The sequence below is a fragment of the Protomyctophum bolini genome (assembly GCF_963924005.1).
Source record: "Protomyctophum bolini genome assembly, chromosome: 7".
Classification (NCBI taxonomy): domain Eukaryota; kingdom Metazoa; phylum Chordata; class Actinopteri; order Myctophiformes; family Myctophidae; genus Protomyctophum; species Protomyctophum bolini.
In genome coordinates this window covers 29949467-29974102 of record NC_137868.1, presented here as the reverse complement: position 1 = coordinate 29974102, position 24636 = coordinate 29949467, and the positions used below count along the sequence as shown (strand labels likewise).

Sequence of the window (24636 nt, the reverse complement as noted above, 5' to 3'; positions counted from 1 at the left end):
GTGTAAACTACATAATTTAATCTGGGGCGGGGGGGTGGAGGGGGGGAGCAGAGGGTAGCAGGAAGATGCCTTGAGGATGGGAACGGTCCATGTTTGAAGAGGACCCATTATGCACTGAGGCAAATTCCTCTGACCTCACTTCACCTTCAGCAAACACAATGTAAAAAATATATGAATGTAGCTGCAAGTATAGCAATGTAGGGGTAAGGTGAAGGAGGAGACGGCTTGAGAAATTGATGTGCCTTGAGCCAAGATTCCCAAGAACACAAAATACGGAAGATTTTTTTGTTCTAGAGCACAGTTTGGTGCAAGAAATAAATGCTTTTTATTGCCTCACCTATGGGTGCATTTTGAAATATTAGTTGGTTTTTTTCCGTTTTTTTATCCCACAATTGTGTAACCCATTACAGTGTCAATTATCTAATGTGATCCTGGGCTCTACACACCCTCCGCCAACCTAGTCCCCATATATGGGGGACATGGGGAGAGCAACGGACTTGAACTCATGCTTCCTTTATGCCTGAGGGTCCAAGTTGTTCCTTTACACCTGACAGGGGGGAGTTTCCCATGGTTGGACGTAGCGCGTGGAAGGAACACGTTATTCCAACCAGTTCCTTTCCCCTCCATCAGGCGCCCCGGCTGGCCAGGGGGAGGCAGTTTAGAGACCAGGATTACTCCACACAGAAAGGCCCTTTCGCCAACCCCGCCTCGGGTATGGACACTGATGACGTGGGGGAGGAAACACGCCGCCAGCGCCCACAGCGCCCCGAGCGGGAATCAAACCCAGGACCTTCTAGCTGTGAGGCCCACTGTGCCCCGTTGAAATATTAGTTGCGAACGCAGTGATTGCGAACGCAGTGAGCACTTACTATGAGACCTAGCAGATCATGTCTGTCTGTCTGTGTGTGTGTCCCCCCTTTGTGCCCATATATGGAGCTGAGTGATTTGTTTGTGATTGATGCAACACACTCCATATTTGGACGTATAGCTGCTTTGGGGACTCCTTGGCTTATATGGTTATGGCTAAGTTAAAAACTTAACTTAAAAATAACTTAACTTAAAAAAATAACTTAAAAATAAATCTTAAAAAAACCCAAATATGTACGAGCTGCGTTCGCTTCCCGCGTTTGCGCGTCTTACTGGTTCTAAATGGCAGTCCAATGACATACTACCAGCAGCATAGTTGTTGTCAGTGAGTGTTTCTATAGATTAGGAATGTCACATGCCACAGTGACGGTTTAGGACTCACAATACTTCTCTCAGCATTGATGGGATGTTTTGTTAGTGCTTGTATGGAAGTTTACACAGAATAGCGGCCAATATATTTCTCAACTTGATATCAAATCAATAGAAACAAGAGTCTTAAAGTCCCGCTAGTGGCCTCTAGAGGTCCTTATCTCCTTTCACCCCACGTTAAGTGAAAGTGAACCTTTTTATTAGCAAGCTTAGCACCGTGCACTGACTGACCCCTCTGGTGCATTCTCCCGTACACATGGAGATGTTTTTAGGTGTATTCGCAAAAGCATTTCATTGTATTGCCGTTTTGTTGACACGGAACCAGCGTTTTGGGTGACTGAATACACAATTTTTTTAAACTGGGTCCCAGAGTGAAATCTGGAGACGCAACCCTTGCGTCTCCGAGTGTACAACAAATACGCATCTTTCCTGAACCGATGACACCATAGCCGTTCTCAACCACAACACCCCCCACGTGCATGCAAGCCCCCTTTAACGACAACAAAGATGCCGGCGCCCATCAGTGGTGCGTTCGTCACCAAGTACACAAACTTGTTTACGAATTCCCTCCCAGCTTATAAGGTGACTGGGAAATAAATAAATAAACACGCCAAGCTTTCCATACCGATTGAGCGGATTTACCCTTCCAATTTTCCCTTGCGCTAGATCTCTTCTTAAATCGCGCAAAAATGTATTTTTTGTTAGTTTTATCTGTTTATCTGTTAGTTTTATCTGTTCTACTGGAAAAAATTATAATAATAAAATAAACACACCGAGCTTTCCATACCGATTGAGTGGATTTACCCTCCGTAGCGGCCCTTGCGCTAGATCTCTTCTTAAATTTTGTTAGTTTTATCTGTTCTAGAGGATGTGAAAAGTGTTGACAGGACATGACATCCGCATAGTGAAGAACCAGCGCAAGGACCGCCTACTATTTATGTATACTATGTATGTACTGTATGTATGTATGTATGTATGTTTATGGTACCAACAGGTGACAAAGTGGCGTTGTTGAGCTTCACACTGTGCACAGGTGCTGAGGTGCATGATGGGAAGCTGAGTTTTTTGGGAAGCTTAGAGTGGGAAGCTGTGAGCCGACAACCAATAGTGAGACAACCACTAGTCAGACAACCACTATAGTCAGACAACCACTATAGTCAGACACCCACTAGTCAGACAACCACTAGTCAGACAACCACTAGTCAGACACCCACGTGTCAGACACCCACTAGTCAGACAACCACTAGTCAGACAACCACTAGTCAGACACCCACTAGTCAGACACCCACTAGTCAGACAACCACTAGTCAGACACCCACTAGTCAGACAACCACTAGTCAGACACCCACTAGTCAGACACCCCAACAGCACCACTCAGTTCAGACGTTTTTTGTCGTCTGAACTGATTTTTCTTAAAGCACCAGTGACCATTATTTTATTGTTTTAGGTTAATATACACATTATCAATATAATTCAGTAAAAAAAAAACGGCTAGGGCGGAATTATCTTTTTATGGAGAAATAGAAAACAGACTCATCCTTTCACTCTGAGTGCGGCCATTCACTCTTGCCAACCCTAATTAATTACCAAAAGAATGAGGAAATTAAGAGTTTTTCTTAGTTTCTGAAAAAAAGAAAAGGAAAAATATGTACAATATATATATATTTTTTCCGTTTATTTTATTTTAGTTCAAGGGACCCTATAATAATGTATTGATTCTGTGCTTTCCATTATCTCATCGTGTCTCAGGATTTTCATGGCTGATGTATTGCTCAGTAAAAATAGATTTTCTTCAGAATAGTTGATGACTGCCTCCAGATGGAGCCTATTGAGACAGGCTGGCTGCAACACATCTGCTCTGATGCACTGGCCACAGTCACAGAAATTACATATGACTCTGGCCCTCATTGGTTTGTTCTCCTGGTAACTCTTGACCACTTAAAGGGACATTTCACCGCTGGAAGAAACAGCAGGACACTCAATGTTATTAGTATTTGTAGTAGATAACAGTAACACAAATTGAAATTTGCACCCTATGGCCAGAAGTATGTGTGTTTGACTAGGGTTTGACTGGATTGCTGAATTCCTACAATGCCCATAATGCTTCAGTGCACTTCCCCTCCTTGTGGAGAGGGAGGAGGCTGCATGGAGGTGTGACTTTGTAGTCCAGGAAGGAAGTTAGACCATGTTCATGACCTCATGAACATGGCTTCATAACTAAAATATTTTTAGAAAGAATCACACCCGTGTGAACTGAGTGGTGCAACTCCCCTCTCCCCTCCTTCTCCTCCTCTCTCTCTCTCTCTCTCTCTCTCTCTCTCTCTCTCTCTCTCTCTCTCTCTCTCTCTCTCTCTCTCTCTCTCTCTCTCTCTCTCTCTCTCTCTCTCTCTCTCTCTCTCTCTCTCTCTCTCTCTCTCTCTCTCTCTCTCTCTCTCACTCTCTCATTAGCAGGCAACAGAGCAGCACTATCTCTCTCTCTGTTTCTGGCACAGCACCCCTACTGGTACTAATAGTCATATACTGGTGCTCAGATACACGTGAACACGGACATTGCTGGTTGTAGGAGTGGTTGCACCATTCAAAAAACATATTACACACACAAAAAAAGAAAGTGTTCCTTGTGTCCTAAACATCACAAGTAAGACGCGCAAACGCGGGAAGCGAACGCAGCTCGTACATATTTAAATTAAGTTATTTTTAAGTTAGCCATAACCATATAAGGAGTCCCCAAAGCAGCTATACGTCCAAATATGGAGTGTGTTGCATCAATCACAAACAAATCACTCAGCTCCATATATGGGCACAAAAGCGTGACACACAGACACACGCACACACAGACATGAGCTGCTAGGTCTCATAGTAAGTGCTCGCTGCATTCGCAATTACAATAAGCTCTGGTTGCAAAAGGGGTGAAGTGGCCCTTTAACTAATTGATACGACATTGGGAGATTGTAGATCTTGTGATTTTCACCAAATGTTAGCCCCAGTTGCTACAGCTCATGTGGTTAATTCATAAATCCAGTGTCTCAGAACGTAAGAGTCGAAGGGTTCCCGGTTCGATCCTAATCAAAGTAAAAATGTCTTTGAGCAAGAGACTGAACCACAGTATGTTCCTGATGAGCAGGTTGGTGCCTTGCATGGTTGCCTCCACTGTCAGTGAGTGAATGAGTGTGCGAATGGGGCAATGTAAAATACAATGCAAGGCAAAATGCCTTTATGTCTTTATGTCTTTACTTTTGCTCTCTCTAAAGGATGTTAGCACATTATAATCAGGGTATATACAGTAACTGTGTTCTTTGTCATTCAGCTAATTATTCTAGTTATTTAAAGCACATCACATGGTGGTATCTTAGCAACTCCATGACAAGAAGCTAAGTAATTTCTTCAGTGGCATACAGAGCATTATCAAATATAAACCTACAGTGAAAGGCAGTAACACGTGTCCCTGCTTGCTGGTAATGACAGCATTGTATAAGAGAGTCGAGACACAGGCCAAAAGCCAACATTCTTAATGCGCTTAAACTAGTTGTCAGGTGACACTGTTTGAAAGAATGACACCTACATTCTCAACACCTTTTTATTCCCTATGTTCCCATAGTTGTCTCCGTCCTCACTACAGTACCAAAAGCATTTAATTAACTCTGACTTCTACATTCCCTCCCCTACTGCTTTCTTCTGGAGTTGACACCCACTTAGCAACTGCACTGTAACATCCTGGTGACCAGAGATCCATAGAGCAGCTCATTAATCTAATTGGTTGATAGTAAATGTTCGGCCTACACACCACGTCTGGATTCTATGGCGAGCAACCACCAAAACAACAAAAGCAACTCCCATTTTTAAACCAAGTTTAATTAAGACCAAGTGCCTAAATGATCCAATCTATCAAACTCTAATTTTGTTAGGGAGTATTTGAAGTTGGTCGGCCGGACGATTCCAGAGATACGTGAATAACAGACGGATGTACCGACAGACATAGACGTACGTAGAGAGATTTAATGTAGGATGACGTATTCTGCATGTTGAATAATTTTCTGCTGAGGAAACGGATATGCTTGTGTGTCAAGTGAGACCATCTACAGTACAGGAGCAGCATTAATAATGCAACATAAATGCCAGAAGATGCGGGAAGCAAACTCTCTCATCTAAGAGGTGGACCACACGCAGTGACCGTGCTGCTGGTATTGCGCATGCAGTTCTCTTTATCCTGTAATGTGTTCTCAGTAATCCAGTAAGTCCAAGAGACATCTTGGCATATCATCTTAATAATCACATGCCAATTTAGTCGGCCAGCTCAACCAGTCAAATCACCTTTAACACCTCGCTAAACGGCGGCGGCAGTGGCTCGTGGCCGGATGGTAACCGCAAGGTTGCCAGTTCGAACCCGGGCTCCCCCAGAGTTAGTGTCAAAGTGTCCTTGAGCAAGACACTGAACCCCTAATTGCTCCTGGATATAGAATAAAGCGGAGATCCAGGCACACTTGATGTAAAAAGGAGGAAAACTTTATTGAACCGACATGTTTCGACCTATACGGTCTTCATCAGGGCCCTAATTGCTCCTGATGTGCTGGTTGGTGCCTTGCATGGTTTCTGTCGCCATCGGTGTATGACTGTGTGTGTGAATGTAATGCACAATTTATGTAAAGCGCCTTGGATAAAGGCGCTATATAAATACACCATTTACCAATTCTAAACTAACAGGTGGGAACGTGACATCGAGGAGAGATAGTGTTTCTGTAAGTGACTTGGATTCCACATCGATGACAATGTACAGTGCTGTGAAAGGCGCAGAGTAAACATGAGAGAGAATAAGAAATGGACATAAATGCAGACAGTGTGACTGATAAACATGCAGTACATGAGACAGCAGTAATGCTGGAGGAAGAAAGAGGAATACATTGAAAGTGTGGCTCTGTTGAGGGGACAGAGTCCAGGATAACAACAACGTCATTTTCTCTCAACCGTGTACTGTCCATCTTGCTGCCTACCATTGGAGGAGGGCGTAGACAAGTAGTTCTTAAACTTCTTGTGCCCCCCTAAGGCACATCAAAGGGCAAGTCAAATCCAAAGTGACGTGAAATCATCACATGCTGGCTTCCCACCAGTAAACAAACTGTCAACTGTATTCGTTGGGAGTACCATGGCCAAGCTGGAGGCACTGCTGCTGGCTGTCAAACCCTGGCATCTGCATTGACAAATGGTTTGAATCAGCTGGTACAAATAAGTTGTACCATTTCACATGTGTATGTTAGAAGGATGTAGTGTATCCGCCTTTTTCCACGCCAAGGTACTGTGGCTCCTTGTGTGTGTGCTTTGCTTCCTTCAGGCAGTGTCTGCTTATTATAAGCAACCTTTGACTTATTGAGTGATGCAACCACTCCTATAAGCCCTGCACACACCGGGTGCGCAGCGACGCGGAACAGGCGTTGCCGCGTGGCAACGCCTGGAAAATAGAACAGTAGTGTATCGGCGTGTCAGGCGAGGCGTCAGCACGCGTCGGACGCCGCCGGTGTGCGATAGGTTCATTGAAAATAACGGAGGCGGCTGTTTTGACGCGCGGCGTTCGCAGACGGTGTGTGCAGGGCTATAGACAGCTTTGTGTGTCCAAGCACGAAAATAGCTTTTGGTTGGTTTTCACAACCCTGTTACGCAGAAATTGGGCAAGAGTCCAGTACGGTACCAGTGTCTTCTTTATTCAGTTACAAATCAGTGGACTAAGACCATCTAAGGCTGCATTGATAAAAGCACAATAACTGCTTCATGGCACAGATGTAGAAATCAATGAAACCATCTGTGCCATATAAAGGTCAGAAACCAGTTGTTCAGGGGGTAACTGGAAGGCTCACCCCAAAAGTCTGTTTGCAATGAATCCAATATAAAAGCCAAAGTTCCTCCACAGCTATTTAGGAATACCAGGTGAATACCTCCGATTTGCCCCGGGGTGACTGTGTGTTGGTATTCGTTCAGGCCGGTAGAGTAATAACCAGTAAGACGCGCAAACGCGGGAAGCGAACGCAGCTCGTACATATTTGGGGTTTTTTAAGATTTAAGGAGTCCCCAAAGCAGCTCCATATATGGGCACAAGTTGGACCACGCCAGTCATGTCACCATGACTCAGCCATAACCATATAAGGAGTCCCCAAAGCAGCTCCATATATGGGCACAAAAGCGTGACACACGGACAGACAGACAGACATGATCTGCTAGGTCTCATAGTAAGTGCTCATTGCATTCGCAATCACAATGTCCCCAGTGTGAGTCAAGCTGGAGACATGTTTTAAAAGCCTCTTACAGTAGTTTTCTGTCTCACTACAAATATCTAAAGAAATATGACCACATACTGTGCGTGTGTTGTAAATGTAGCCAGTGTGCTAAAATCGCACTGTTCATGCAATTAGACTGAATTAATTTGAGTTACTTTGGTGGAGAAATAATGCACTGAATTTGAATAATACTATCCCTTTTACCATGCTGACCAGTTTCTCTCATCAGAGGCCTTAAAGTACATGAGCCAAGAGCTAAGAGAATACTAATGCTTCGGCAGTCCTTTTAACTTAGCTCCAGTTATTGACAACCTGCTCATGTATTATTCATTATTCATGCTTTTTTGTAATTGCAACAAGAAGTCACTTTTCTGTTCCCTTCAATGAAAGATGAGCCAAAAGTTGAACGAGGAAAAGCAATAAAGTGGAAACGCTAATGGATAATTTCTTCCGTATGACAGCGTTTCTCACCAACATTATCTCAAAGCATATACAGTGGCAGTCTCTTCTCTAAGGTCAGTATTGATGAAGCTGACTAAGGCTTTGTAATCACAAAGCAGGAATGAATGAAATGGTGAGTCGATGGATCTTTTCACTGCAAAAGGCAGGCAGTGACGTGGCCAGCCTTTGTGCTGTTGGTAGCCATGAAAACTCCATGACCACCCATATGCTTGTTCTTGAACTAAATGACTCCTGCCACATATGCACATGGACTACTGAGTGCATACTAAAGTATTGAACTAAATGACTCCTGCCACATATGCACATGGACTACTGAGTGCATACTAAAGTATTGAACTAAATGACTCCTGCCACATATGCACATGGACTACTGAGGTGTATACTAAAGTATTGAACTAAATGACTCCTGCCACATATGCACATGGACTACTGAGGTGTATACTAAAGTATTGAACTAAATGACTCCTGCCACATATGCACATGGACTACTGAGTGCATACTAAAGTATTGAACTAAATGACTCCTGCCACATATGCACATGGACTACTGAGTGTATACTAAAGTATTGAACTAAATGACTCCTGCCACATATGCACATGGACTACTGAGGTGTATACTAAAGTATTGAACTAAATGACTCCTGCCACATATGCACATGAGGTGTATACTAAAGTATTTTGATAATTTCCCCGCTTATGTTAATAGCTGTAAATGTGTTGATGGGCGGTGCTTTGGTCATTGTTCGCTGTTTGACTGTACATATTTTATATGAGAAATGAGAGTTACCGTTGCAGCTTTCCGTAATCGGACAGACACAGGGACACGCATATGTACTACAGTATGTAGGGACACACATAGCTGCGTAATGGAGCTGTCACGAGGCACCATATACAGTATGAAGATCTAAGGGTCTTCATGATGTCACGAGGCGTGACCATATATGGAGACGTGATGTCACAAGGCTGGACCATTTATGGAGACATGATGTCACGAGGCATGACCGAGGCAAAAACAAGCACTCTATCTTTCTAGATTGATGAAGGGGAACCTTTTCTAATAGACATGATTTGTCTGCTGCTTAAAAGGATCCCTGGCTAATAAGACAGATATACCCTGAAGAAGGCAGTTTTCTCTCTGCATCCTAATGAATAATCGGCACTTTGGCAATCAGTGTGTGCAGCCACTCTTTTGTCTTTTTAAGACTTAAACTCTTTAGATGTTTCTGCCGTGAACTGGCACCACTACTAAGACTGGTGTGCGTTTAGCATCCTCCTGCACAATAATAAGACAAATATGCCTTAAAACATTATACTTGACCTCTATAACTAAAATAAAAACACCTTCAATATTTTATTTATTTCATAAATAAAGAATCTTTCACTCCAGGAGCTGCTCCTGTCGCAAGATGACGATGTCATATGTCCATATTATGTAGCCCTATGGAATGTATGGAATGCATATGCTAATAATAAACAACTTAATACTTACGAAGGATAATATGAGCATCAAAGCAATATTTGAAATACTTTTTACTAGCACGTGCATTCCATATATTCCATAGGGCTGGACCACACATGGACATATTGACATCATCAACATGCGACAGGAGCAGTTCCTATTGAATAAAAGATTCTCTATTTGTGAAAGAAACTAAATATTTAAGGTGTTTTTATTTTAGTTATAGAGGGCAAGTATAATGTTTTAAGGCATATTTGTCTTATTAGGCAGGGATCCTCAGATTGGTTGTCAGATTGACACTGGTTTCGAGGCAGTTCCACTGTGTGTGTGTGTGTGTGTGTGTGTGTGTGTGTGTGTGTGTGTGTGTCTCCTATTTAAGTAAATAATCCCTTGCCAACATTATTTAAAAGCAGGATGGCTCACATCTGTTACACTGGCTCTGGTGAAAAACTGTACTTTGCATACCCTACTGAAACATTTCTTAACATATACGGGGACCTCGCCATATATTAATCTGTGTATTTATCATTGACTTGTATCCAGTGTTCATTTTGAATTAATTCTGATTAATCTTAGTCTTTTGAATAACACACCATTTCTCATGAAATTGTTTGGTCTAGTCTTAGTCGACTAAATATTACTTAGTCTTTTAGTATTTTAGTCTTAGTCAACAAAATAAATACTGCTTGCATCTGATGGTAAAATCACAGTATGGCCTTCTCTTCAGTTATGACTGCAACAATATTGAAAGATGAAATATTGAAAGATGATACTGAAAATATTGTTCAGGTCGCCACTTTGCTTTGGCTCATTGTAAGATGCTTTCACATGTTACTGCTTCGCTGCTCTACTACTTTCTGAAGGCATAATAATTATGTGATTTCATCTGGATCTTTAGCAACAATACAAGTAATCAGGTTTGCGCTACATTTCATTCCACAATTCATAGCAATCATGAAAGGGTATTTTGTACAGTGCATGTTTTCCAGTAGGCTACAATACAGTAAAATAAATGTACACTGAGCGCCACTACTAGTGGTCCCATGGTGCTGTAATGTGCATGGCTATGAAATGCACTGAAATATTTCCTGTTTGCAAGTAAACGCCTGGCCACAGTTTGTCTTCACCTGGAACTCTGCCTGAGTTATGTGACGTCCTCCTATTATGGCGGAGGATTCTACATGTAGAGTCATTCCTCCTGTAGTTGTGAACAACAGCACAGCTAAACCAAACAGCAATAACAAAACCGATTGTGCCTTGTCACCAGTAATCCCCCAGCCAGATAACCCCCCCTCCTCTCTCTCTCTCTCTCTCTCTCTCTCTCTCTCTCTCTCTCTCTCCTGTCACTGTTCCTGTCTGTGCCTGCTATACACAGATAAGGTAGAAGAGACATTAGAATATCCTAAGAAAGGAAGCCTTCCACAATAGGTTAAGCTTCACTTTGATTCAATTCATGGGGTAGAGCATGGCTGTATAAATACCAGAGTCTGGGAGTCAGCTGCCATTTAAGCCTCCCTAGAGTGCTCAGAGATCTCCGACCTCACGGTTCTGTGAAGGCCCTGACAGATAGGAAGTGTCATATACTCGCGTCAAGAAATGTACTCATTGTTTTGGCTGGGCACGTCGAAATCTGTTGGGATGCACACGCAGATCCGACACACCAAAGATCCCCTCTAACCCAAAATCTGTTGACGGGTCTTTCAAAGCTCGGTTCTATTTTTGAGCATCAAAGTGGAGCATAGACCACCAAAACAAAGATCTGCTCTACAATATAAATTCAAAAAATAGTGAAAATACCATACTGCCCTTCAAAGCCAAAGTGCCATTAAGTCTTTGGACACACTGCGAATTTGGGGGATAAACAATTACCTCAAGATCAATATCACTTATTTGCCATTATCTCTTTTGACTGACCAGTTCAAACACATTTAAACCCATTATCGGCCAATTTGTTTTCCTGTAGTTACTGCACATTGGCTTTGTAGGACAGCAGTCCTCCAATACGTCTTGCTGTTGCATGTATACGAGTTCGCTGGTGACCTCAAAATGGCAAGAATATGGATGAGAATGACATACAAAAGTACCCAGTGTTCTATAGGGCAGGGGTTCTCAACCTGGGGGTCGCGACCCCTCGGGGGGTTGCCAATTTGCCAAATTATTTTGGGGGGTCCCCAGATTATTAAAAAAAGGAACAAAAACAGAATGGCTGGAAAATGGAAATTAAGAGTTTACATAGTACACATAGTACATTTTCCTTGTTTACCTGCTTTCAGAATTTATTCATGATGTATTGTCTCTAATATTGAAGCTATTGTAGCGGTCAATTTGTATTGGGGAGGGGGTGCCTACTGGCCTAGTGGTCCAGGCGCATGCCACATATAGGATTTTGCCTGACAGCGTGTCGTGTGTTCGAGTCCCGTTCATGACAACCTTTGCTGCATGTCTCTCCCCCTCTCTCTATCCCTCTTTCCTGTCTGTCTTCACTGTGACTATCAATAAGTTCAAAAGCACAAAAGCCAAACACAAAAAGCAAAAAATGTATTGGGGGCGGGGCAGCATGTCCAGGGGTCCCCAGGCAAGAACATTGAGAACCCCTGCTATAAGGAACGAGCACAGGGCGGAGACTCGCTTAGGTTGACGTAGTTCTGGTCGCCATTTTCCAGCGTCACTGTGTGACGACAGTTATAAATACGGAAACACTGTGTCAATAATATGACAAAGCTATAGTTTTGTTGATTGTAATATTGCGAATATAGGCTACAACAGTTACCATCAAAATAAAATATATACAATGTATTCATATTGCGGCACATTTCTCTCTCAAAATAACAACAAGTGTTACTATCCTGCGGTTGGTTTGACAGACAGACGAGAGTGTAATTGTCTGTCTACCGTCATCTCAGACTGTACACAGAGATAAACCAGATAACCACTGAAACATTAAAAGAGACATTGATTTAGAACAGAGATCTTACATGTTTTACACGAAAAGCATATCCTTAGCTAAAAGAGAGATGAAGCAGGGAGCCACTCCCACATTGTATAACACGCTGCATATTCAACTAATGTTAAATAAAGGCCACGACACATTAATTAATTTGAGAGAACTGTCAACATTGTTTGTTTACAACTTAATAGGTTTGCTAGATAATCCATATGTTGAATTTGTGTTACATATACTGTATATCTTCAGATATTTGAATTAAAGTAATATTTCACCATTACGGTAATTACCCCAAGCCTTGAATTTATGGAGATTTGTTTTTGTCGCATTCCTGAGTCAATAATCCAATATTTGACTAATTGAAGTTAATAGGAGACCGATCGTAACAAGAGCAAAGTTGCAAACCATATTTAAAACATTGTTTTTTAACTTGAATCATCAGTATGCTTTTGGACTTTATATTATCCTTTTATATAGTTTAATTTTGGTCTCCTACCACAGCAGAGTCCTCAATTACTGAATTAGAGCTCAGGAATGTGCCAAAGACAAAATAATTCAAGGCTTCATGCGGCGAGTAATTGATTCTTTTCATTTAAAATAAAATAAATTAATACAAGTCTATCCCTCAAGAATTTGGCTGCCACCCTAAACTAATTCTGACGACCCCCTAGGGTCCTGGAACCCCTGTTGAAGATCTATGATTTAGAATATAGGGCAGGAATTTCTGTGCAGAGATTAAATACAAATCGAAACCACAGGCCCCATTTCTAGGCCACCTCTTTTTTCACATTAATCCATGTTCCTTATAATTAGACTCCACCCCAGATCCCCTTTTATCACAGACTTCAAATTCACATTCAGACTCAGACTCAGAGCTTTAACACATCAGGAAAAGCATAATAATTATGTGTATTATGTTTCATCATGACCTTTTGCAACAATGCCTTAAGCAATTGGGACCGGTAGGCGCTACATGAATTGGTAGCAATCGTGGAGTTGTTATTGATATTTGTTCGTGAAAAAATACAAGTACATCATATAGTTGGATCAGTGGCTTAACTTTCTCTTCACGTCAGTGAAGTTTGAAAGATGAAAGCGCAAGTAATACAACGAGCAAACAAACAAAAACAAGCATCAACAACCAATATCATCTGATATCATCTATCACACACACACACACAACACACACACACACACACACACACACACACACACACACACACACACACACACACACACACACACACACACACACACACACACACACACACACACACACACACACACACACACGCAGTTGGTGTTGTGCATGGTGAGATGTGTTCAAACGGTGTGGTTTGGTAGGAGAAGGCAGACAAAGGATGGGGTGTTGCGCTGGCTATTAGTGTGGCAGGATATAATAAATTGATGAAAATAATAATTTTATACGCACGCATGCACGCACTACAAACAACAGCTCGCTGCTCCACCACATTTACTGTGCAAAACACAAACACAAAGTTCTGTGGCACATTGCCACACAACCCAACAAATATAGCACAATTACAGCACATAAAATCAAATTGAAACATATTTAAATCACTTATTTAGTCAGCCTGTGCCATGTATTCTCATTGCAGGAAATTGCAGCAGTACTGACACAGCCAAGGTGTTGAATGAGAAAACAACCTGTCGCTTATTTTTTACTTTCAAATTGCAGACATCTGTTTGCTTCCTGGACTACCGTCACTTTTTGGATACCGTGTGCTGATAAAGATAATAATCGAGACCTGTTGCTGGTCCAGAAGTCTCCTGGAAGCTCATCTCAGAGCTAGTAGCGGAGAATGAGGTTCTAGAGCTATAACACACCTGCACAATGCTGACAAACGTCAAGCTTTCTTGATACTGAACCCATGTATGAAGTTTGAGTCAAGTTGTACCCCAAATAAAGGAAATAGTAACAATGGCCTTGACATTTGGCAAAGAACAATCTGGAAACCCATTGGCAAAAAAAAAAAAGTCTGTCTGTGCCGTAGTCTGTCTCGAGAGACTAGTATAGGTAAAGAATGCTGAAACACAAATCAACTATCTCGACATCGAACTGTATGAAGTTGAAGAAAATATATCGAAGCAGATATTTATAACCAAAAAATTGTCAACCTTGTCGGTTAATTGAATAATCAAGAAGCAGGTTTAGATTTTCACTAATCGTCACAAAACTAATTTCAGATCTTTTATAATCGACTAAATTGATTAGTCTGCTAAACCACGTAACCTTGTGTTATACTTGATTATACAATGGTGGCGTACAATAATAGCTCACAAACGCATTGCGTACGCTATTAAAATAATCGAGGCAAAATTCTTCAACAGCTGTGATATTGATTTAAAGTAATATTGCTGCACCATAGCGTGTCACAAAGTGGCCAAATCAGTGAGGGGTATATATAGGAGGACATCAAGAGCAAATGAAAAGTCTCATCTTACCTGATCCCAAGGACAGATGATGCCCCCGAAAAACATGAACAGGTATCCCATGGCAACCAGGCAGGCCCAGATGACCAGGGAGAAAACCCTCAGGAGTTTTTTAAAGACAGACTCGATGCAGACCAGCACGAATACAGCCAGGAAGATGGCCATAGCTGTGGGAACGGTGATTACAAAGGCCACATGGTCCTCGATGTCCTAAGAGAAGGAAACAAACAAACAACTGAGGTCAGTGGAAGAAGTTAATTAAGAGAGGAAGCATTCTGTGTAAGAGAGGCAGATACTGAGAGCAGAACCGAGGGATAGAGAGAGACAGAGAGAAGAGTTTAACTTTCTTTTATACGACGTACTTCGTCTTGTGGTGTTGCACGGCGACAATAGCGAAACAAGCTCATAGATATGCTATTTTAACTATTGTTGGAATGTTTTTCCTTAAATGAAAAGGAAGGGACACACGGTTGAAAGTGGTTAAACGTGGAATGGGAGAACGGTAAATATCCTTACACACAGGGAGTGGGATCATAAACAATCCAAACATGCATCGCAAATAATTCACATCAAACTATTAATTTGTCTCATTCATACAGATTGATGTTAAATAAAGCATCAAATTTACCTCATTTTGAGAAATACGCCTTCTGTGTAGGTGTATTCATAACAGTTTAAATGAATGCAAATTACCAAAAAACGATGTCATAGTCACATAACGGAGGAGGCAGACAAATAAAATATGCAAAGTCCATGCAAACACATGAGGAGAAAAATATTTGCATATGTGGCACAATGAAAGGCAGAAATATATCCAGCAAATAAAAATAGCAGCAGTAAATATAAATGAACTAGAAAAAGTCCTCCTCAGACTCGGAGCACAGGTTTGGGTATTGTGGGCCAGCAATGTTCGGAATTCAGTCAATATAGTCCGGCAGCTGACAGGCTTCTTTTGTTTAAAGTGGGAAATTTGGTATATACCGGTAGTCTTTTTTTATTGGCCTAAAATAAATAATCTATATACATACATTTATGAATCCATTTGCTGACTCGGTATTGAGCAATTTGTTTTATAGGGGTTTATATGTGATCCTACGATTAACATCCTATATAAGGCAAGATTTTCAAACTTGCTTTTTGTAGCATGTGACATGTCCACGGCTATGGCAGTTTTTTTGTGCAAAACTAATGCTTGGAATGGATTCAGAATTATGAAAACCCCCTAGTTTGACATTACATGCTACTTAAAGCATAATGATATTTTCACATATAGGATGTTTAATCACATAAACCCCTATAAAACAAATTGCTCAATACCGACAGCCGGTCAGCAAGTGGATTCATGAATGTAACAATATTTTAGGCCAATAAAAATATATACAAAATATACTATATACCAAATTTCCCACCCCACAAGCCCGGCTGCCGGACTAATTTAGAGGTAAGTGTAGAAGTAGAATTTGAGGGATTAATGTTGATTAAAGTTATTGCACAGGCAACAATCGGCCTCCTGGTGGCGCTATAAAAGGACAATGTGAAAAGGGTGGCTTTTCTTCCTCTGCCTTTCACGGCAACCGGACGCATGATTTAAGGCATTTCGTTCAAAGTGAACAACTCATACAAACTTCACATGCCAATAGCCAATCAGGATGGAATATGAAAAGTCAAACAGATCTGTCTTGATCACATGACTATAGAGAATACTGTGTACTGATTTGTGTGATATTTGGAGAAAATTGGTAGGAATAGAAATCGACCACCTGGTGGTGCTATAATAAGCCGATGTGAACAAATTTGGGGCCGAGGTTCTGTTCTGGCATGCAGGGATTGTGTGTGCACACTGCACGGTTTCACGTCAAACAAGCCAATGGTGACAGAGATGAGCTGTTCACAGACAGACATACTGTAGGAACGGATGGACGGATGGCAAAACATAGTCTCGGCCATGGCCGGCCCTGGCGGAGACAATTGTGAAAATTGTATAAACAGATTGCATTTAAAGATATACACATCTATGCAAAATACAAAAATAAAAGTCATCAATCAAATACAAATACACAGTTAGAAAAAAGGGAATAATGTGAACAGTATAGAAAAATCACACCTGTGTGAAGTGAGGGGCGCTAATATATTAAAGTCTAACTCATGTTGATTAGTTAATGTAATGGTGATGTAAAACAACGGTGCCAACACAACACAAAAAATTAAATGTAATGCCATTAACAATAAAGAGACAATATGACGTAATGAGGGACAATATGACGTAATGAGGGACAATTTGACGTACATTTTCGTTTTTAAAACAAACATTGAACTAAAAAACATTAAACCTGTATATAGGAGGGGCTAAATAGAGGGGGACTTTTTTACAGGTTCCAGTTTTGAAATGCACCCTCACGTATGTGCTCTTTGAGAGCGGTTTTGAAGGAGGCTATGGATTCACATTTCACATTATTTTAGTCGCATTCACATTTCACAAAGATAACATGCTTGTAAGAGATGAACTGAATAAACAAGTGAGTGATCAAAATGGAGAAAAGCACATTGACAGAAATGTAATAGACCAAATAGTGTTAGAAAGCAGGCTCTACTCAAATACTGTTTCACCTCCTTCAGATTGTTCTCCCTCTTCAAGAATCTGGAGTCTCCACAAGCCACTTTGCAGAACATAATCTGCCCTTGACCTCAACCCACTGCATTTGCAGAATAAGCTGCAACGCACCCTTAGAAAACAAACACTGCTTTTAAGCGACATTTCACCGCTGGATGAAACTGCAGTCACTCAATGTTAAAGGCGCAGTGAAACGGAAATGGTGAACAACATGAAAATGGTGTTTCCACATGAAACACCGGTCTGAAGTTTCTGAACCAATCAGAGTGTCGCATCCCTTCAGGCGATGGGACGGTAGCTAGGGACGGTAGCTATGCTATCCGCAACACGCATGGTGTGTGTTTGTTTACAAATCAGATTGTCGGCCAGCTACACCAGTTTACTGTTATGTGGCTTATTTCTACCCTATAACGTTTCAGATACATATTTTAGCGTGATGATTAAGTTGAAACCGAGTAATACACCGTCTGGATGTTATCTTGAATGGGAATAAAAACTGAGGATTTCTGTAATCAGAAGCAGCTGTGTTGGACGGATGCGCAGATATGGGGAATTAAACGGGTGAGCTTCATTTTTATTGGCTTTTATCGATGTGTATCTCTACACGTCATCACGCAGCACGTTTTCGTTTTAATTAATAAATAATACAATCGTTTTATGGACCTTTGATATAAAAACACACAGAAATGAGAATTTTCCCATTTTTTTGGCATCCATTGTTAGGTATGCCCATATGATGACCACGAATATGGTCTAAAAGTGTGAAAAACTTCTTTTTCATTTCACTGCGCCTTTAATAGTATTTGTAGTAGGTAACAGTAGCACAATTTGGAATTTGCACCCTATGGACAGAAAAAAAATTTAGTCTGTGTGTTTGACTAGGACTAGGGTTTGACTGGAATGCTGAATACCTACAATGACCATTATGCTTTGGTGCACTGCCCCTCCTTGTGCAGAGGGGGAGGGCTGTCTTACTGAGACATGTAGTCCAGGAAGGAAGTGAGACCAATGTCTGATGAGTCAGACATTTGAAATACTAAAATATTTGTTAGCAGCTCAACCACTGAAACCAAAACAAATGTCCATCACAGATAATAAAGCAATAAGCCACAAGAGGTCTCAGGTTACCATCTACCTACGCCTCTCAGACATTATAAAATCCACGGTAAGCTGGGACCTCGTGTGGCTTATTTCTTCTCTAAAACGGTTACAAACATTTAGCAATATTAACCTAATAAAACGATTAAATTCAAGTAGCTACACTTTGCGCCCACCAGAGCGAGCCACACTTCCTTGTTTTTCTGGCTATGTGACAGGTACCATGTTGTCTATGTAGGTCTGTCCCCCAGAAACTCCTCACCCAGGGGGCCTGGCCGGTTCCGGCGAGCTGTCCCGCATGTGTGTTTGTGTGTGTGTTAGGTTGCGCACAGGTGGTGAAAAACAACCATGCTGTTCTCGTCCTCAGACCCAGCCACCCACCCAGCCACCCACACACATAGCTTGAGTGGTTACACCACTCAAAATTGTGCATTTACACACAAGATATTTCAACCTCTAATATACAGATTGCATGAAACTTGATTGCATGAAACCCTGGAGGATGAATCCAAACCATTTGACAGAAACCATTATGTTGGCTTGCCTCTAGCACCACTCTCAGGCCAAATTAGTCATCTTAGCACACAGAATATCTCATTATGTAATTGGAAGATTGTAGGACGAACCGGACAGATTTTGGTGACCCTGTGGCCTTTTCTCTAGCGTCCCATTCAGTGAGTAATGAGTATACAATATGTGCCACCCTCCACCAACTGCCTTTTTTCCCTATTATAAATATAAATATTTATTTTTAGCCACACTAGTTATCTATCACAATGTCAGTTCAAACTACTTTTGGTTGGTTGGGTGTAAGGTTTATTCAGTAGCAGGTTTTGTTTGTTTACTTTTTAAATTAATTGTTGTATTTTATATTAATTGGCACTTAGTGCTATAGTTAAATTTCATAGAAGATTTTTATGTTTGCTGAAAATACAGCATTTGAAACAGAGAAAGGTAATATCCTAAAAAGCCACTGAGGTTATAAGACCAAAGTTATTAAGGAATAAGGCCCCAGTTCAGTTGTAGCACCATTTATAATGGATTTGCTCCTCTACTGCCTTCCTGAAAGCTCTGAGAGCTCTAATAAAAATTTCAGGAGAGTTCCATCAAGGTGGATGTGTGTGATTACTATCTACTGCTATAACGCCATAGACCTCCATTCCAGCAGGGCTTTTCCAATGGTGTGAATGCGAATTGAGGAAAAAACGTGTTGTGCCTCATTTATTTTCTCATTCTCTTGCAGAATCTGTTCGTACTGTCTATTTCTAATCAATTCTAATAAAACAGGTGTGTTCCTACCACTCATATACTGTGCTATGCCACTGCACATGGCTAACAAATGTCTTAAATTCAAACAAATGTCTAACAAATGTCTCGAATTGTTTTTAGAGTGTCTGTCAATGTCAATGTCATTCTGATTTTATTTACTTTGAAATTTCACTAGAGGATAAGTACGGAGCCCCTGAGTGGCCATGGTAAAATGATCTCGTTCGAACGAGATAATATCTTGTTCAAATGAGATATCTTGTTCAAACAAGATATCTCGTTCAAACAAGATCTCGTTTGAATGAGATAATATCTTGTTCGAACGAGATAATATCTTGTTCAAACGAGATAATAATAAACGCGTTCTCATTTGAATGAGATAATTATCTTGTTTGAATGAGATCATTATCTCGTTCGGACGAGAGATATTATCTTGTTCAAACGAGATATCTTGCTCAAACAAGATAGTATCTCGTTCAAACAAGATAATTATCTTGTTAAAACGAGATAATATCTCTTTCGAACAAGATCATTTATTTTTCTTACCATGGCCACTCAGGGGCTCCGTAGAAAAGCCCCTTGAATTGTAGCAACTCGTTTCTAAGGGGTCCTCATGTTAATGGTCCCCCCCCCCCCCCCCCACATGCACGCGACTGGATGGTCCCCAAGGGCTGTGGATAGCTTTGTCTCTCCCAGCACAGAGCTCCAAATCAGCACAGGATTTAGGTCAACCAGCCAGTGGGATGGAGAGAGACAGAGAGAGAGAGAGAGAAAGAGAGAGAGAGAGCAAAGAGAGAGTAGAGAGAGACCCCGCCTTCATCCAGCGGACACCACCCTACAGCCAAGCCCTCCCCCCCTGCTCCACCCGGAGGTCATGCCAGCGCACCACAGGCAGGCCCACGCGGCCACGCCCCCTCATACTACACATACCCACCACCATCCACGCACATGCAAGCACCACCAACCACACCCCAATACACTTATGCCCAAGCTCTGAAAACAACCACTCCCAGCCCCACACCCTATGAGCACAACATGCATAATGAGTTCATCAACATGCTCAATGAGCTTTACACCAACTGGTTCCAGTCCAAAACTACTAGTGGAATATAATTCCAAAATGGATTACGAACCTTATAGACTCAGCGAACACAGTCTTACGATTGAGAAATCCCCCCATAGGCAGACCTGGCTCCCAGGAGAAGACAGACTATGCACACAAAATGAGGTAGAGACTGAGCTACACTTCCTAACCGTCTGTCCACTATACCAAGACATCAGAGACATATACTTCCCACGGATTACAATCACCCAAGGACAGTTTGAAAACCACCAAATGTTTATAACATGCTTAAAACAGTGAAATACTGCTGTCAACTTTGAAAAGTATAAAGCGTCTCCTATATGGATGTTTAACTATCTCTGACAGAAAATGCACAAGTCTCACAAGATAGTATTAGTCAAAGTGTTAATGTAACACAGCTCTGTTTACTATTATTATTGTATTGTTTTATCGTATCTCTCTCTCTCTCAATTGAAATTGAGAGAGAGAGACACAGAGAGAGAGAGAGAGACAGAGAGAGAGAGAGAGAGACAGCAAAGTGAGTGAGACGACAGGGAGGTCCACAATCTTGCGTTCTTGCCCACCCACAAATACAATGAAGGTCTACTTTGGGGAGGACTGACTACTGCAGTGGCAAAAATGCATTTACCAGGATATGGTGCACAGTGGGAAATAATATTAACACTAAGGCTTTTAATGTGTCACTGTGCTTGGTACTCTTTGAATGAAATGGCGGGTGGATTTCTATTGATCAAAATGAAATGACATTTTGAATATTTCCTTTTCGGTATGGAAAAATATATACTTGTCCTTGCTCCTTGTTTCCTTTATAAATTATCCTTTAACATCTTGCTAGAACGTGGGCAAAACTTTGGCACAGGTGATGCACAACTAATAATTTTGTGAAAATGGGCTGAACATAGAAAAATGTCAAACAAAAAAAATCGAATTAATTATTTATTCATTTAATAATCATTATTTTCATAAACAGGGAAAATAGCCGCTCCCAAGGTGTCGCAATGGGACACATGAGTTTGTAGATACACTAGATAGGCGATTTTCATACCTGCTAGATTTAAATAATAGCCTATGTACTTAAAAAAAAGGTTTGCCTTCTCGCTGTATTGATATAGCTGTGTTTTCCATGTGATTGGCTCAGCCTAATTATCCAGAAGTGATTCACTTGTCTTCATGGATGTGCACACTCTGTCTGCTATTGACCCATGATCCATCTGCTGCAGATGATGGTGCATGGAAATCACATGATGTCCCTGTCTCCTCCTCAAGGCCACACAAAGTCCCAATCATTCTACCATCTATGGTGCCAGTTCACGCCTAATGCAAGAAACAAAAAAACCCCGAAATAAAACAAAATATATGGGGGTTTTTTGGCGTCTGTGCTGTAGAGAGTTAAGCCTGGGTGTGTGGGTGTCGCATACCAAAAATAACCGATCTACCAGCTCACAATTCAACGTGTTGTGAGCGTGTGTGTGTGTGTGTGTGTGTGTGTGTGTGTGTGTGTGTGTGTGTGTGTCTGTGTGTCTCTCTCTCTCTCTCGCATATCGGGAATGGGTCAATGGGAAAGCCTCTCCTACTAAAAACATCTGAATCATAAATACAAGAAATATTAAGCAATAATAAAAATATTAATTACAGTGCCAAATCTGTGTGTGTGCGTGATTTCTATTCATCTAACATGCCTTCCTTTCCAGACTAACAGAGACCTAGAGATTGGGTGGAAACAGACCTTGGCTCTTTACGCTCCAGCTCTCCCCTCTCTCTAGTTCAGTCAACCATGAGCTCAGACAATAACCAAGCCCCTTATCCACTCACTTTCATCTTGTGCCCTCGTCTTCTCCTCACATTACTGCTGCAACAGGGACTGCATGCTGTGCGCATGCATGTGGGAGAGTGCATCAATAGTCGACTGAACTCTACACATAAGCCAATTTATGTGCTTGTGCACGGGTGCTTGTGTGGAAGCGTGGATGTGGAAGCACTATATACGCTGTATGTTCCAACTTCCATGAGTATACAGTATGCAAGTTAATATTTCTGCAACTTCATACACAAAATCTGTTCATTCAGCCATTTGTAACACGGAGAGAGAACTTTTGTACACTCAGCATTTATTTGTTTTGTAGTTTGTTTTTTCGTCACTCAAGTAGATTTTCAAGAAAGTCCACTGTTATCAAGGGGGGTTGCATGCATGCATACAACAATCCGTGCTAACAAGAGGGGGTGGGTGGGGGTACCATCTGTCTGTACACACTCTGCTATGAGTAGGTGCATGTTTGTGCAACTTGACGAGTGAGTTGCCTTACCAGTCCTGAAGCGAAGAAGACGGCGAGCAGAGCGAGGCACGCTCCCATAACGATGAGCAGCAGGAACACGATGAGCGGATGCTGCTGGCTCATACGGTAGTAGGACTCATACAGCCAGTCCGATGACCTGTTCCTCCTCAGCCGACCTCCTCCTCCTCCAACTCCTGACCCTCCTTCACTAACTCTATCTCCTGCCGACTCCCCCGTCCGGTCCAGGAGGTACCTCTTCCTCCTCATCATCGCCTCCTGCCACATGGATCCGGGAGCCCAGAGGGAAGAGGAGGGACAAGGGGCTCCGGGGCAGGAGGTGGTGGTGGTGGCAGAAGGAGTTTCTACCACGGACGAGGAGCACTTGCCCCACTTCGCTCTCCTGCTGCTGTCGCTCCTGTACCCCCTGTGGTGAGAGGTCCTGATCTCCAACGTATCCTTGGGTTCCTCCTCCGCCTCCTCTCCTAAGTCCTTCAGGCGGAGGCAACTGACAGCAGAGGCAGAGGCAGTGGCAGCGTGCGCCGGCCGGTAGGGTGGCAGGAACGCACCGAGAGCAGCGCGGAGCATCCTCCCCTTCGTCCTCCTGCCAACATGTTGGAATGGGGAATGAACAGGAGCGCAGAGACAGAGGCTGTTAAGAAAAAGAGAGAGCGAGAGGGGGAGGGACATTGGGGGGATTGGGAAAGGGGAGGGAGGGATGGCCAAGGGGGAGGGGAGGGGTAGTAGCAACAAGAGAAGGTAGCAAGTGAGAGAGAGAGAGAGAGAGAGAGAGAGAGAGAGAGAGAGAGAGTGAGTGTGAGTGTGAGTGTGAGTGTGAGTGTGAGTGTGAGTGTGTGTGTGTGAGTGAGTGAGAGTGAGTCAGACAGACAGAGTGTGAGCGATACAGTGTGAGCGATACAGGCAGAAATAGAAGAAGAGAAGAGAAAAGTGCGGGGAAGATGTGGAAATATAGGCAGAGAAAGAGAGAAGGGAGGGACACATAATTTGATTACATCAGCACTAAAACATGATGCAATTACAAGAGGGAGAGAGAAAGAGTGTGTCTATATATATGAGACAAAAAAGGGACTCCTGCACATCCAAAAAGACCCGTAGGAGGTGCAAGTCTAGTTAGCAGCACCTGACAAAGCACATGCCGAAACGCGTCGTGCTAATAAATAAGATGCAGTAAGTTGTCCGTCTCTGTTCCCTGGAGTGTGCAGTCCCTTCTTTTTCTCTTTTTTGATATATATATATATATATATATATATATATATAGACACACACACACACACACACACACACACAGTGTCAACCCTTTCTTCATCCCTCCCTCTTGCCTTCCCTAACTCTTTCTCTACACAGGCAGACAACAATTTGCCTAAATAACAGGTTTGTTGAAATAGATTTAACTGGTTTAAAGGTGAACTGCTGGTGATTATTGCCTGATGCAGATGTACAAAAATATACAGCTTGTCTGTTTGAATATG

At 42.0% G+C, this 24636-nt stretch overlaps 1 protein-coding gene across 4 annotated transcripts in view; it reads right to left on the bottom strand.

The window, feature by feature from the left end:
- Window positions 1-23734, bottom strand: part of adcy2a (adenylate cyclase 2a) — a gene marked incomplete at its 5' end in the record, with an annotated part of 106300 nt that extends 82566 nt beyond the window's left edge. For 3 of the 4 annotated variants that reach the window (XM_080767230.1, XM_080767232.1, XM_080767233.1), the window contains 2 exons: window positions 14830-15027; window positions 23180-23734. In XM_080767230.1, coding sequence (XP_080623356.1) covers window positions 14830-15027; window positions 23180-23734 — 753 coding nt within the window. The remainder of the gene's footprint in view (window positions 1-14829; window positions 15028-23179) is intronic. The other variant, XM_080767231.1, reaches the window with a different exon arrangement.
- Between the last annotated feature and the right edge of the window lie 902 nt (window positions 23735-24636).